Source organism: Hemiscyllium ocellatum, chromosome 16 (genome assembly GCF_020745735.1).
Source record: "Hemiscyllium ocellatum isolate sHemOce1 chromosome 16, sHemOce1.pat.X.cur, whole genome shotgun sequence".
Lineage (NCBI taxonomy): Eukaryota > Metazoa > Chordata > Chondrichthyes > Orectolobiformes > Hemiscylliidae > Hemiscyllium > Hemiscyllium ocellatum.
In genome coordinates this window covers 54,385,902-54,401,015 of record NC_083416.1, presented here as the reverse complement: position 1 = coordinate 54,401,015, position 15,114 = coordinate 54,385,902, and the positions used below count along the sequence as shown (strand labels likewise).

The window sequence follows — 15,114 nt, the reverse complement described above, 5'->3', positions numbered from 1 at the left end:
AGACTCCACCTAGGTCAGGTTTCCCCTTCTAAATGGAAAGCAAAAATTGGATTTCCTCATGCATAGAACGATCTTCTGCAAGGTTAGGTCTTGAAAATCCATTAATAGTACAACAGGTTTGACAGTTTGTGATCAAAATGGTAAGACTGGAGAGGAGTCTGGACATTCTATAAGGTAAGTGTAAAAGTTTTAGACACTTTCAAATGTCACTATAAGGTGCTGTATTGTAAATGAGTTGTAATGCAGAGATACATTGTCAGAGTGTGTCGTACAAAGGTAAATTTACCCTTATCTTGAACACTATTGTGCAATTGTTTACATGGATTATAGTGAGTTTCCAATTGAGATAGTGCCATAATATAAAACTTTTTTAAAAATATCCTTTGCTATCAAGCTTTTATGATCTGATTTGATTGGACTGTTCTGGCTGTTTTAAAAAATATGCCTGTTTATGAAGGTAGGAAACAAAAGGTTTAAAACTGCTCTCTTCCATTGATGGCACAGGGGAATCCGAGGAGGCACAAGGTGGTATGACCTTTGTGAGCAGATTAGGAGAATGTGAGGTGGTGCAAGAAATTTTGAGGTGGTATGGATTGACATGGGTGAATTGAGTGAGATTTAGGGGTCTCTGTATAATGCTGGGAGCAGAGCTGCTAAGTTGATGTGCTGCTACAGCACTCCTTTGCGTTCACATTGTAAAGCATTGTACTTTTGCTCACAACATGCACTTCACATCCAACCCCTGGGTGAAAGAGACATGGACTAATTGTGCATTGAACTATAAAGATGCACCGGTTGGATTTTCTCAAGCTCAGATGAAAATTCAGCCCTAAATTTCCACAACATCAATGATCATTTGTGATGTCTGTGGTACAATGTGTGGCCACTTACATGTCCAGCCTTTTAAAGCCTGTTCCACTATTGAATTTAAACTTGACTGCTCTGTGCATTAATTTTATTTATCTTTTAATCTTAGGCTAACATAGTTTGGGAGAAGAAAATTCCATATTTTCTCTATTTTAGGTGAAAAATTATTCCCTGATTTCAATGATCAAGTCTCCTCTGCTGGCCAGAGAAGAGGATTCTACTATCAGATGACCCTCTGAAAGAAACAAAACACCTTATCTCCTTATCTCAGTCTTAAAAGGGAAACCCTTGAATTTCTCCCCCACCTGTCTAGACTCCCTTACAAGGGGAAAAAAGTCAGCTCAGCATCCAACTTGCCAAGTTTCCTCAGGATCTTATATATTTCTTCATAACTTCCTTCATAAGATAACCTCTTCATTCCAGCAATCTACTCAGAACTGCTTCTATTGCAATTACATTCTTTCTTAGGCGGGGAGACCAAAACTTTACACAATACTTAATGCAATCTCACCAAAGCACTGCACAGCTGCAGCAAAGTCTCCCTAATACTTTAATACTGTATTCCCCTTACAGTAAATAGCAAAGTTCCATTTGCCTTCCTAATCAGTAGCAATATCTGCATAGTAACTTTATGATTCTCACCCAGATAACTTTGTATATTGAGTTCGAATCCATCTCTCTATTCAAATGTATATATCTAATTTTTCCAGCTGTCAAAGTGGATAATTGCACATTTTCTCTTATACTGTTTCTGCCAAACCTTTGCCCACTCAATTAGCCTATCTAAATCCCTTAGTAGACCTTTTAATGTACTGTTGACATGTTATTTTCCTATCTATCTTTATTGTCATCAACAAATTTACATTCCGTCCCTTCAACCAAGATATTGATGTAGATTGTAAGTAGTTGAGGCTCCATCATTAAAGCCTGTGGTATTCCTCTAGTAGCACAGAAATATAGAAAAATAGAAAAAGGGTAAGCTATTCAGCCCTTCGAGTTTGTTCTGTCATTCAATGTGATCATGGCTGATCATAAATCTCTAATGCTGAATGAATTGTATCCTGTTAAAGAAAGCCAGGTAGGAAAACACCGATGCTCTGAGGATCATTTTCCAATCCTCACTCAATGCAGGTAAGGCACCAGAAGATTGGAGGTCTGCAAACATTGTACCCCATGCAGAGATGATGTAAATGATAGGTCACATGATTATAGGCTATATGATATAGGTCTGTCTACCTTATCTATGGTAAGGTAAGAGAATCAATATTAATAGGATCAACTGTTTCTTGAAAAGGCATGGATTATTCAGGGTTTGTCAGCATGGTTTTGTTAAATGAGGTTTGCATCATACTAATTTGCAGTGTTTGAGGCAGGAACAAGAAGGATTGATAAAGGTATTGCAGTGGACTTTGCATGAATTTTTGATAGGGTGCCGCATAGCATACTGGTCAGAAAAAATAAAGCCCATTGGATACAGGAGCATATGGCTAGTTGGATTTAAAATTAGCTAAGTGACAGGAAATAAAAGGGTAATGGTCAACCTACACTTTTGTGAAATGAAAATGGTTCCCATAGGTGTTCCACAGCACTTGGTATTTTGTCCCTACTGTTACTGGTGTATATTAATTACACAGATCCAAATGTGGGAGGCAAGATTGCGAAATCCACAGTATTCACATTGGAAAAGAGCAATTTTAGTGAGAATACTGAGATACAGGCTACTAAATTAGATGGGATTGTGGTGGACAAAGAGGAGGTTTTAGCGATTTTGGAAGATCTGAAAATAGATAAGACCCCTGGGCCGGATGGGATTTATCCTTGGATTCTCTGGGAAACCTGGGAGGAGATTCCAGAGCTTTTGGTTTTGATCTTTATGTCATCATTGCCGACAGGAGTAGTGCCAGAAGACTGGATGGTAGCAAATGTTGTTCCTTGTTCAAAAAGGGGAGTCGGGACAACCCTGGTAATTATAGGCCAGTGAGCCTCACTTCGGTTGTGGGTAAGGTGTTGGAAAAGGTTATAAGAGATAGAATTTGTAATCATCTGGAAAGGAATAATTTGATTAGGGATAGTCGACACAGTTTTATGAGGGGTAGGTTGTGCCTAACTAACCTTATTGAGTTCTTCAAGAAAGTAACAAAACAGATGAATTAAGGTAAAGCGGTTGATGTGGTCTATATGAACTTTAATAAGGCATTTGATAAGGTCCACACAGTAGACTATTCCACAAAAAATGGAGTTTTGGGATTGAAGGTGATTTAGTGGTTTGGATCAGAAATTGGCTAGCTGAAATAAGACAGAAGTTGGTAGTTGATGGGAAATGTTCATCCTAGAGCTCAGTTACCAGTGGTGTGCTGCAAGGATCTGTTTTGGGGCCATTGCTGTTTGTCATTTTTATAAATGATCTGGATGTGGGCGTAGAAGGATGGGTTAGTAAATTTGTGGATGATATTAAGGTAGGCAGAATTGTGGATAGTGCCAAAGGATGTTGTGGGTTATAGAGGGCCATAGATAAGATGCAGAACTGGGCTGAGAAGTGGTAGATATAGTTTAATGCGGAAAAGTGTGAGGTAGTTCACTTTGGTAGAAGTAACAGGAATGCAGAGTACTGGGCTAATGGTAAAATTCTTGGCAGTGTAGTTGAATAGAGAGATCTCCGTGTCCAGTTGCCACCCACATTGATAGGGTTGTTAAGAAGGCATTAGGTGTGTTGCCATTTATTGGTAGGATGATTGAGTTTTGGAGCATGAGATCATGCTTTAGCTGTACAAGACACAGATAAGGCCGCACCTGGAGTATTGTGTGCCGTTCTCGTCACCGCATTACAGGAAGCATGTGGAAGCTTTGGAAAGGGTTCAGAGGTGATTTACTAGGAAATTGCCTGCTATGGAAGGAAGGTCTTATGAGGAAAGGCTGAGGGAACTGAAGCTGTTTTCACTGGAGAGAAGAAGGTTGAGAGGTGACTTAATCGAGACATATAAGATAATCAGAGGGTTAGATAGAGTGGACGGTGAGAGCCTTTTTCCTCAGATGGTGAAGGCTAACACAAGGGGATATAGCTTTAAATTGTGGGGTGATAGATTTAGGACAGATATCAGGGGTAGCTTCTTTATACAGAGAATAGTAGGGGCATGGAAAGGCTTGCCTGCAACAGTAGTAGACTCGCCGATGTTAAAGGCATTTAAATGGGCATTGGACATAGATGTGGATAATAATGGAATGGTGTAGGTTAGATGGGCGTCAGATTAATATCACAGGTTGGTGCGACGTCAAGGGCCGAAGGGCCTGTACTGCACTGTAACGTTCTATGTTCTCTGACACAAAATTAGTCAGTTAGTTGATGGTGAAGAGGATGACTGCCAGTTACATGATGAGATCATGTTGATTGAATGAGTGGAACAGTGGTAAATGGATTTCAATCTGGAGAAGTGCAAGGTTAATGCATGTGGGGAAAAGCTAACAAAGCAAAAGAATACACCATAAACAGGAGGATATTAAGAGGGTTAGAGGGAGGTGAAAAACCTTGAAGTGCACATCCACAGATCTCTGAAGGTAGCAGATAGGTAAATAAAGGTCATTAAATGAGGCATATGGGATTCTTTCCTTCATTAGACAAAGTATTGAATACAAAAGATGTAATGCTGGAACTATATAAGATACTGGTTAAGCCATGGCTGAAAATTTGTGTACAATTCTGGTCATCACAATGCAGGAAGGACATAATTGCTCTAGAGACACTACAGAGGACATTTACAGAAAAGTTACCGACTTTTAAAACTTGCAGTGTTGAGGAACGATTGGATAGGCTGGGGTAGCTTTCCTTAGAGCAGTGGAGGTGGAAGAGTGACCTAATTGAGATGTACAAATGAGGGGCTTGCATAAGGTAGATGGGGAAGACTAGTTTTTCCTAGTAGCAAGGTACATTACCAGGGGGCACTGATTTAAAATTATTAGTTGAAGAATTAGAGGAGATATGAAGGAAAAGCTTTTTCACCCAGAAGGTGGGTTGGTGTCTGGAATTCAGTGCCCAGTTTGGTAGTAAAAGTGAAAACCTGTAGCTCATTTAAAAGGAACCAAATCTGCACCCCACAACATCACCCCAACCCCACCTCAAGGACTTCCCCTCACTCCCAGGATCCTTGTCATGCTTCCTGCATGGCGAACCCCCTGCCTACCAATTCCAGCAGCAGCATGATGAGGCCCCCAAGTGGTCATTACAATGAATTGCCCATGTACAGCCCCCAATTGGAAATGGAGTGGGAAGGCTGTCCATGGATCTTCATGCCACAGATTTAATCAGGGTGGAGGTGGGAAGTTGGCAGTCACCAGATTAAAGATTCTCCAACTACCAAACTTGACATGGGGGGAGGATATTAAATTCCACCTCTTTAGAAATGTGATATGATTTAGCATCATTTCAGAAGAAAACAGCTGCAAGCCTAACTACAACAGGGTTACCGTGACATTGTAAAGTGATTTGAGAGGGAAATAATGACAGTAGACAAAAGACCAGGAAGAAGGAACATTTATGATCTGATTATTGTGAAGTTATCAAAGCTCAGGAAGCAAGGATAGGCTATGTAATCGGCATTATTGTCTTTGTATTAGGGGAATCAAAATCATATATAAGATTCCGATTCCTGATCACTATATAATGGTTCTCTTGGAATGAAATAAATGCAAAGTGTGCAGCCTATTAACATTCATTGCTTCAGAAACTACGCTTCCTGCTGGCTTAATTTTTTTTTAAAACTGCCCATAAATATCTAACAATTTCTGTAGTGTGCATTCCCCTTTCCCAGTGGCAGTTTAAATCTGGCATCAAGTCAAGGGATCTCCAAGTATTCAGCTGCAATGATGTCAGTTAGCAAGAGTAAGCAGCCAGTCAAGTCAAAATCTTCTCACTAACAACTAAGCAGCAAGTTAAAAGCACCAAATTGCTTTTCAAGTTTCAGACTGTGAGATAAAGTATGATTGGATTAACATAAAAGTTAAACTAAAGTTAAACAAACTTTACAAAAATGATTATTAAATCATTTGAAAAAAATGGTCAACATCCGACATATAATATTAGCTTTTCCGAGCCAGTGTGTTTGTCAGTAATTATGAACTTTGTGCACTTTCAGCACCAAGTTACCCTTCAATCAACAATGGGTAATTTTTTTCCAAGATCTAGTTCATTGATAATGAGAGTTTTCACCAGTTCAAAGATTTCCCATTGATAGCAATTAACAACGCATTCTTTGGAGGAACATAGAATCATTGATAGCAACCTTTCCATATCTGCGTCATTCCATTTTCACAGACTCCAAACGTTTCTGTCAGTTTCATGGGGAGTAATTGGCAAATACAGCTGCTTTTACCCCATGATCATGTTAAATTTTGGATCTTAATATCTTTTCAAATGCCCAAACAAGCCTTTTTGTTTTACAATGAACAAACGCTATGTTCAAGATAACCAGAAATGCACAGTTTAGACAACATTCAAAGACACTTATTTCAAAAAGGATGTATTATTCTGATCATTTTATTAGATAACTTATTTGTGTACACAACAAGTATTGCAGATTTTATTGACTTAATCATATTTACTGAGTCAAAAGCCACAATTGAAAATGTAGAGTCACTGGGAGTAACCAGCTTTAGCCTAACAATATACCCTTCCGTTTGGTTATGTGCAAAAGTCCTTACATTCAGTCCGGGGATCCCAGCATAGTTAGTTAATTTCAAAAGGGACTTGGGCACAGTCAGTCAGCCACTTGAGGTGGTCAAGGTCAGGGGGTTCATGCCATTCCATTCTGGAGAAGAGGCCACTGCAGACGCAGTGCAACCAATCATGGTAAATTAGTCAGGCATCTGAAGAGATCAGTCATGGGTCTGGTCAGTCAAGTCAGGCTGTTCTTTCATGTCATTGTGCCACAGTCAGTCCTGGGTTTAGAAGGAGCCACTACTGTGGTAGGGATATTGGGAAATTAATTCTCTGGATTGAAAGCATCATGATGGGATACAGAGGGGACAATAGCTGTGCAGGGAGGAAACTCAATGTATAAGGCAGGGAGATTAAAGTGGACATTGGCTACTGTGGGAAGGATTATCACCAAAGGTCACAAGCAACCTAGTTTTGATGGGTGAACAGTGTGGCATAGTGGTTGGCATAACTAAGCTCTGGGGGGAGAAAGCAACACTCCCTTAGAGAGGGTTCTGAAACAGGATGAGGCTAAAGCCAGGCTACCCGAGTAGCTTGGTTCTTAAATATCAATATATTTACAAAAGTGAACTTGTATTTGTAATGAAGTGTCAGCTGTGCCATTAATGTGTCCTGAGAAGTATTCCTTTTTGGCTCCCCTCCCACTATGTGCACAGTGAAGGACAACTGCTGGCTTGAAGCCTTGGCCAGGTACATAGCCAAGCTATAAAAATGTTTTCAGTGCAAGAATTCTGGGAGATCGCAGCAGTGGCAAGTACTTCCACATGCACCAAGAGGAAACTTAGGACGAGCAGGGGGATATAGAGGAGTGGTGCATACATAGTGAGGCAAGTTTCAGAGAATAACGTGAGAAAGTTTGCTAAGGCTCGCAGAAAGAAACCTTGGTGAAACTTGCCCAAAATTAATACTGAGCCGATTTCTGGTAAAATTCAGCTTTATACATTTTACATAGAATATATTTAATCCCACTTCTTTAAGAATAATTGTTTAATAAGTGTTCATCATAGAATCCCAACAGTGTGGAAACAGGCCACTTAGCCCAACAAGTCCACACCGACCTTGCGAAGAGTATGGCACGCAGACCCATTCACCTACCCTATTACTCTACATTTCCCCTGACTAATGCATCCAACCTATACATCTCTGAACACTATGAGCAATTTAGCATGGCCAATTCACCCAACCTGCACATCTTTGGACTGTGGGAGCACCTGGAGGAAACCCACACAGACACGGGGCGAACGTACAAATTCCACACAGGCAGTGGTCTGAGCCTGGAATCAAACCAGGATCCTTGGGAGCAGTGCTAACCACTGAGCCATCTAATACATAAATAGAACAACACAGGACCGCTTCTGGGTAATTTGGTACAATTCATTTCAACTGAAAACCAACATTTGAAGTGTACCACTCCCATTTACTGTGCAATCCATTTGAATTATTTCATTTGACTGTAACAACAATAATAACTTTCACTTATGTAGCCCCTTTAAGATAATAAAATTTCCCAAGATGCATCATATGAACATTATAAAACAAGGTCTGCCACCGAGCTATCCTGAGGCAATATTAGATTAGATGACCAAAATTCTGTCCTAATAAATGTGTTTTAAGGAGAGTTTTAAGGAAGAAAGTGAAGTAGAGTGAAAGAGAATAAATAAGGAAGATACTCCAAAGCTTGGGCTTGGGTATGCCAGCGGTAGTGGAATTATTAAAATGACCAGAATTAGAGGAATACAGATATTTTGCAGGGCTGTGGACATGGAGGAGATTAGAGAGATAGGAAAGGGCTAAGTCATGGAAGAATTTGCAAATCAGAATGACAATTTTAAAGTAAACAGTTGCTTGACTAGGTGCTGACATAGAGTTGATTGGGGAAAAAGGACAAGTTAAGACAAGGGCAGCAGTACATCGGATAACCTCAAGTTTATGGAGAGGGAATTTGGAAGACTAGTCAGGAGCACACAGGAATGGTCATGACTACAGTAACAAAAGCATGAATGATGGCTACTGTATCAGAAGAGCTAAGACAGGGATTACGTCAAAGTTACAAATATGGAAGGGTGCTTTGATGATGGTTGGAAATTAAGTCAGAAGCTCAATACAAGGTCAAATGTGACACTAAAATTTACACAGACAGGCTTTTGTGTGCATGCTATTTTATTAATTTTATGGTTTACCATTCCCGCCCCCCCCCCCCCCCCCGCCCCCATAACCCACTCCCGCCCTTGATGGCTTTTATTCATTCATTTTCCCAATTTCTTAATTTTTTTTACCTAAGTCATGATGTTGATCCTATAAATTAATGCAGTTTCTGATAATCTTGAAGAAATTGTTCTTCTTGAAATGTGAGGAGAAAGTGAGGACTGCAGATGCTGGAGATCAGAGCTGAAAATGTGTTGCTGGAAAAGCGCAGCAGGTCAGGCAGCATCCAAGGAACAGGAGATTCGACGTTTCGGGCATAAGCCCTTCTTCAGGAATGAGGGCCTCATTCCTGAAGAAGGGCTTATGCCCGAAACGTCGAATCGCTAGTTCCTTGGATGCTGCCTGACCTGCTGCGCTTTTCCAGCAACACATTTTCAGTTCTTGAAATGTGAACCTAGATGATGAATGTTGATGGATCATTCATTCATAGAAAGAATCTCAGAGTAGTTCGAGCCCTTCCCCCATAATTGACACTTTCCAGCTGGGACCACACATTAGTGATCAGAAATGTCACTCCTGACATTTCTTTCTTTCGTCCAGACATACTGAGGCCAGTCGTCCTACTTCAGTTCTACCATTAAACCGGCCAAACTCCACAAACCCAACATTAATCAGGGCTTGAACCTCATCTATCTTGTTGATACGGCATGGTACCAAAGTTCTGTGGTACATTTACCCACTTAGCCATCATATTTCATACACATATATTTTATATCAAACTAATTGTGTGTTACCTTCCATGATTAGAACTTCTTTTTAATTGCCAGACTTTGTATAATGTTTGATGGTTCCTAGCAGTAATAAATCATAACAACTCTAATAACTTATAGCCATAGTAAGATTTTGGTAGAGTCATAAGGATTCTGGAGCTCAGTAGACATGTTAGGTGTCATGGCCAGGAACTCAGCATTCAGCAGAACTCTGTGCTTTTATATTAACTCATTTCTGTAAAATCATATATAAAGTCCCTAATTGCTAACCACTGTGGTGGCTAAAATATAGTGAAGTGTAGTGTTGCATCTACTTTAGATATATTAATTGTGAAAGTGTTGTATCTTAGAAAATCATTTCAAGTGTTATTTCAGAATGAACATGATGGTAAGTACAGTAGTTACTTGTGTAACTGCCTAGGAATTTATTTCCCACTTTCAAATGTATGTCTCTTTGTTTGAAATCAAACTATGTTGAGGTATAGTGTTTCCTTTTGCCTCTTATAGCTGGGCTGAAAGCCAGCCTTTGTACTTGGGAATGAATGTTGTCATTCTCAGCTGGCTACAAATGGCGTGTGCTGATTTTGAGGTTGTTGCAGTCCAATTTCTACTAGCATGAGCCTACACCACAAAATCTGCTCTTAACTGTGGAGAAACGGGCATGACATTGTCAGATTTAATCAGTTAAGCTATACTTGGTTTCTGGAAGGAGTGGGCATAAAGGGTAAACTGATACTTACTTTCCGGTTCAATCCTTTCTTATGTTTTGAAGTATGGCTGGTATGACAAATAAACATCACGCTGTTACTGTGAGAGTTAAGCTTTCAGCATCGTGATTATGATCTATTGTTGACACATATGCCTTGAAATTATGAAATACAAACCCAAGATTAACTTTAATGGCTGCAGAGTCTGAAATGCTATAGTTTTTGTGTACTGATACATTTTATCATATACTGGCAGTTTAGCCTCTTAGTTTTGGTGTCTAAACAATCACAAAACAACCTTAGGGTTTCCTGCTGTACCATTGATAGAGTGAAAATCTGTTCTATTCTGAGCATTGACATATCTTACAAAATGCAAGTCTCCAAAAAATGAAATTGAAATCATAGCAAACATTTTCAAATTTTTAAAAGATTTCATGATGGATTTTTAAAATCACTGTCAACCACTTATTAACTATTACTTTTTGAGAAGTTTTAATCAGAAAATCTTTTGGGAGAAAATGTGATCTTCTATTACTGTGCACTATGATAGAGCACAGGTAAAATCAATAAAAATGCCGAGGAGTGACCATTATATGTTCTTACCAAACATCAGAACTTTAACATGTAACAGTAACTTGGTGAGATAGGTAGATTTCTCACAAAATTCCCAACCATTGGATTCCTTTTGAATCTCAGAGACTGTCATTTTCAAGAGGAATCAAGATAGGAAAAATGGTGTGATAAATCAGTTTGCAAAAACTGCCTTGTGAAACCTTCCACTGGCTGGTTTCAAAATAGCGTTGTTGAAAGCCGACAATCACGTGTCCTACATGCATGTCTGTCGTGATAGAAGAGATATCTGATTTAAAAATCATTGCCTTGATCAAGTTAAAACTCTGTCCTTTTGTCATTAATACCATTCTTGAGTTCACATTTCAAAATGCTATTTTATTAATCCTAAGTTCCATACTTTTTGTCATTATTTTGAAATCTAATGTAACACAATCATATAATCTTTTGTCAATAGCCACTTTTTCCATTTTGGGTCTCAGCTATGTACTACACCAATACCAGACTTTTAGAAGGTAACCTAAATTCTCTTGATACTAATTCAGCCTCAAACCAAACAACAGGAAGTTCATGAGAACAAAATTGAATGACTCTTTATTCATTTTTCCTCCCCCATAAGATAGTGTCTTATCTGAATGGGCTTGCTGGTATCCGGAAGTCACGATTTGAGAAAATTGTAGAATAATATTTAACACAAATTGTTGTGGCACCAATGACTTATTAATAAACTTTTATGCTGTCCTATGTCATTGTTTCTTCAATGGACAGGTAAATCTAAGTCATGAGAAGTCAATATTAATTTGCTATTTAAAGATAAAAATATTTATAAGTTACTTACATGCAACTCTTTTCACTGTCCTTAGGAAGAAAAAGAAGTGCATTCGATACTTGCAAGGAGAAGCCAGGTGCTCCAGCCCAGTTTCTTCAGATGGAAGTGTGATGGACTGTCCTTCCCCTCCTTCTAATGCACTCCAACCTTCAGCAGAAACTTCAGCCACGCTTGCTAACTCTTCAGACATAGCGCAACCAGCACAGCCAAATACAGTCTCTTTCTCTGCTCATTCCCAGCCTAACACAAATCTAACTGGACTTTCTATACCCTCTACACTGGACTCTCATCTATATAATAGTGCTTTACTGAACATCCCAAATCAGCATGCAATGACAAGATAATGGGCAACTTCAACCATGCTGACTAATTGAATAGTAGCATCCCAGCACTTGAGTGTGGAGATTCCATGATGCCTCTAACCAGGCCCAACCAGTGTAGTGTACATTCAAAGAACAAGCATTCTGAATTTTGATATCCTATCAAGACACACAACAAAATCTGATTCTGCTCTTTCAAAATTATCCAACGAGGAACATTGGACAATAGAAACAAGTTGTCATTTAAGCGTTCCTGTCAGTCTTTATCATGATTGTTCCATCTGTGATTGAGTTCAAAAACTATTGTAATAATCAAACAGTTTATTTATAGTCATTTAACCAAAAAAAACAGGCTATTTCATAGTTAGCACTTTTATCTAGGGCCCCTGTTTATCTTTGTATATACCACTATATATAAACACATTACTCCTTCACACTTTTCTGTGGCGGGGTATGCTGTTTCTTTTCTCCTCCTTTAGCAATGGAAGCAGTTTATATATTTGGAGCTTATAAATTCATCCAACCATGGAAATCTTTCAGTAATTAGCACTGAAGGAAAAAACTTCAGAATCTCTCCCTGAAACCAAGAGCTGTCTAATTTGATGTTTTCAGCACTAACTAGATCAGTTTAATAAGCATTAGTTTGTATCAGTCCTATGAACCACAAAATCTTATGTAGCTGCAATTTGTCTAGGGAGCATTATTTCTTTATAGACAGGACTTATTAATAATTGCCCTTTAAGGAAAGGTGAATATAGATGCTACTTTCTCCAAATGGTTTTGTTAGTTTAGGGTATGATCCCAGCTCCCATTTACACTCAGCAACAGGATATATATTCCCTTCACTAAATATGATATTGAACAAGACAACAGGGAGATAACAAGCTTTGATATTATAGTGGACAAGGCTGTACCTAATTTCTGCTGACCATTTTTGTAATGCCTAGACTAGAGATTGACAGCATCTAACTTGATTACTTTTTATATTTCTTAACATTTAGAAGTTTACTATTGAAATGTGATGCAATTTGATGGACCTACAAATATTGTTTTTGTTTGAGCTTCTGGTTTCTAATTTTTATTTAAGTTCAGTAAATTAGAATTTTTTTGTTAATTATGAATTTTGGATGCATTACTTCCACAGCTACATACTGTCCCATTAAATTTGTAAATCTTTGCTGTGTGGTAATCAAATAAAAAATCTACAGTGAATGAAGCCTCAAGGTTTAAAGTAGAAGGGAGGTGACCCATCTCAGTATCTCAATGCCTATGAGTGTTAATTAAATTTGGAAAAGGGCCTGTGAAATTGTCCCAACCTACTAAAATCCACCCTTCTAAGTGAAATTCAGATATATTAATTTGCATGATAGTCAGCAACAGTGAATATCCAAGAGTTTATTCCTCCTTTCCCCAACATGCTGTGTGCCAAGGCTAGTACTGTTGAAGAGAAGCATGACATCAGAACCCTCTAGCCTTATCACCAGGGATGAACTGGCTCAGTTAGAAAATGGGGGATCTCATAGGGTTACATAATTGATGCTTTCCTCTCCCCATGAAATTTCTTACATCATTTTAGGGGAATCAGTTCTCCCCATCTGTACCTACTCAGCTCAGAGGAATCTTTTGCTTTTCCTTCAATAACTCCTTCGGCTAATCAGCTGCACAAGGGAAGGGCACATCAAATTATATGGTAAAAATGTTATGTTGTTCTTAGATGAGGTTCTATTGGTAAAGAAAAGCATTGAGAAATAACAGTGTCATACTAATTCACAGGGGTTGCTTTCCTTAAGTTCAGATTATGGCATTTTGTTGGAAAGGAGAGCTTTACCCTACAGCTTGCACCAAACAATAGCTATATGAAGTTAAATTATAGCACCACTGTGGAATTTGCTAGGTCTCATTTAATGTAGCAGTCCTTATGGGAAAGCGAACGAGCTCTGGATTTGGACCCAAACCTGACACTTGTCCAACTTCTCCCCCTTTCCACATGTTAAAGTTTATATATAAACTAAGTGAAGAGTAAAATGAGTCAATAAAGATATTTTTATTTGAAGTATAGCATATGAAAACATTTATTTTAAATAATAATTGCTTTCTATGTATATTACATTGGTTGATGGGTCTTTCCATTGTTAATAAAAGACTGCTTTGCAGGCAGTTAAAAACTAGCATTTATACTGTCAAACAGATAAATGAGGTCAATATTTGACCTGGATGTTACTTTTATGAAGCCCTGAAATGTTCAAACAATCGCATAGTTTTATTGTTATTATTTCATTTTCTTGCCTATTTGTATAAAAAATTCAAAAACAAAAAAAAATATAAATATGAAACTTGCTTTTGCTTTTCTGTGTGTGTATTTCAGGCTGTTGTAATATTTTTGAGTTATATTTTTAGGGGGAAACATAAAAGTAGAAATATAGACAGGGTTTTATAACAGTGTAATATTTCATATTTCTGATTGAATATTGTTTCACCCTCAGTGACGAGAGCAACAAAACCTTGTCAGCATCTTTATATTCACACAAGATTTGTTTGCATTTTTGTAGAAAACTGCTTTCAGGGACATAGATGTATCCCCTTCAACAACGTAATTACAGTTCAATCAAAATGCCAGTAACACATGGTCACATCCATGTTGATAATAACCAAAAATTGTAAGTAACCAGAAAAGATTATTAAGTCATTGAAAATTGTACTATTTGCTGAAAAAAATAAAAAAAAGTATTTTGGTTGAAATTTGCAGCATGGATAAATTTCTTGTCTGATTTCCATGCTTCTTCATTCCTTCACATATGTTTTCATTTTTGTCAAACACCTTATGGCAGAAGTTTGAGAGGAATTCATAATGCCCAATTTATTACATAATAATGTACAACTCTTCCAAAGCAAACAAATTATCCCTAAAAATAAATATTGGGTCTTGATTGAAGATATTTCACATTTCATTGTCTTGTGGGCATCTCCATTTTCTAAGTTCATTCCCCTCTCCGATTCACTGGAGGTAACTTTGCCTTCGGACTCTATCAAAGTCCTCTGGTGTTTGTGCACATTCACTTGTTACATTTTCTACCAAGGTCAGCCACGATGCAGAAGATGACAACTGGCCCCTGTATATAAGAGCTGCATTTAGTGCCATTTGTCAGCAGCCATTGCAGACAAAACTGCACTGATTTCCAGAAATAAGACAATTACCAAA

At 38.3% G+C, this 15,114-nt stretch overlaps 1 protein-coding gene across 9 annotated transcripts in view; it reads left to right on the top strand.

Annotated features, from left to right (window-relative positions):
- tcf7 (transcription factor 7) overlaps positions 1 to 14,654 on the top strand; it is a 219,882-nt gene extending 205,228 nt beyond the window's left edge. For 4 of the 9 annotated variants that reach the window (XM_060837277.1, XM_060837276.1, XM_060837275.1 and 1 more), the window contains one exon: positions 11,630 to 14,654. In XM_060837277.1, coding sequence (XP_060693260.1) covers positions 11,630 to 11,939 — 310 coding nt within the window. In that variant the 3' untranslated portion in view covers positions 11,940 to 14,654. The remainder of the gene's footprint in view (positions 1 to 11,629) is intronic. The other 5 variants (XM_060837285.1, XM_060837281.1, XM_060837278.1 and 2 more) reach the window with 2 other exon arrangements.
- Positions 14,655 to 15,114: the final 460 nt, after the last annotated feature.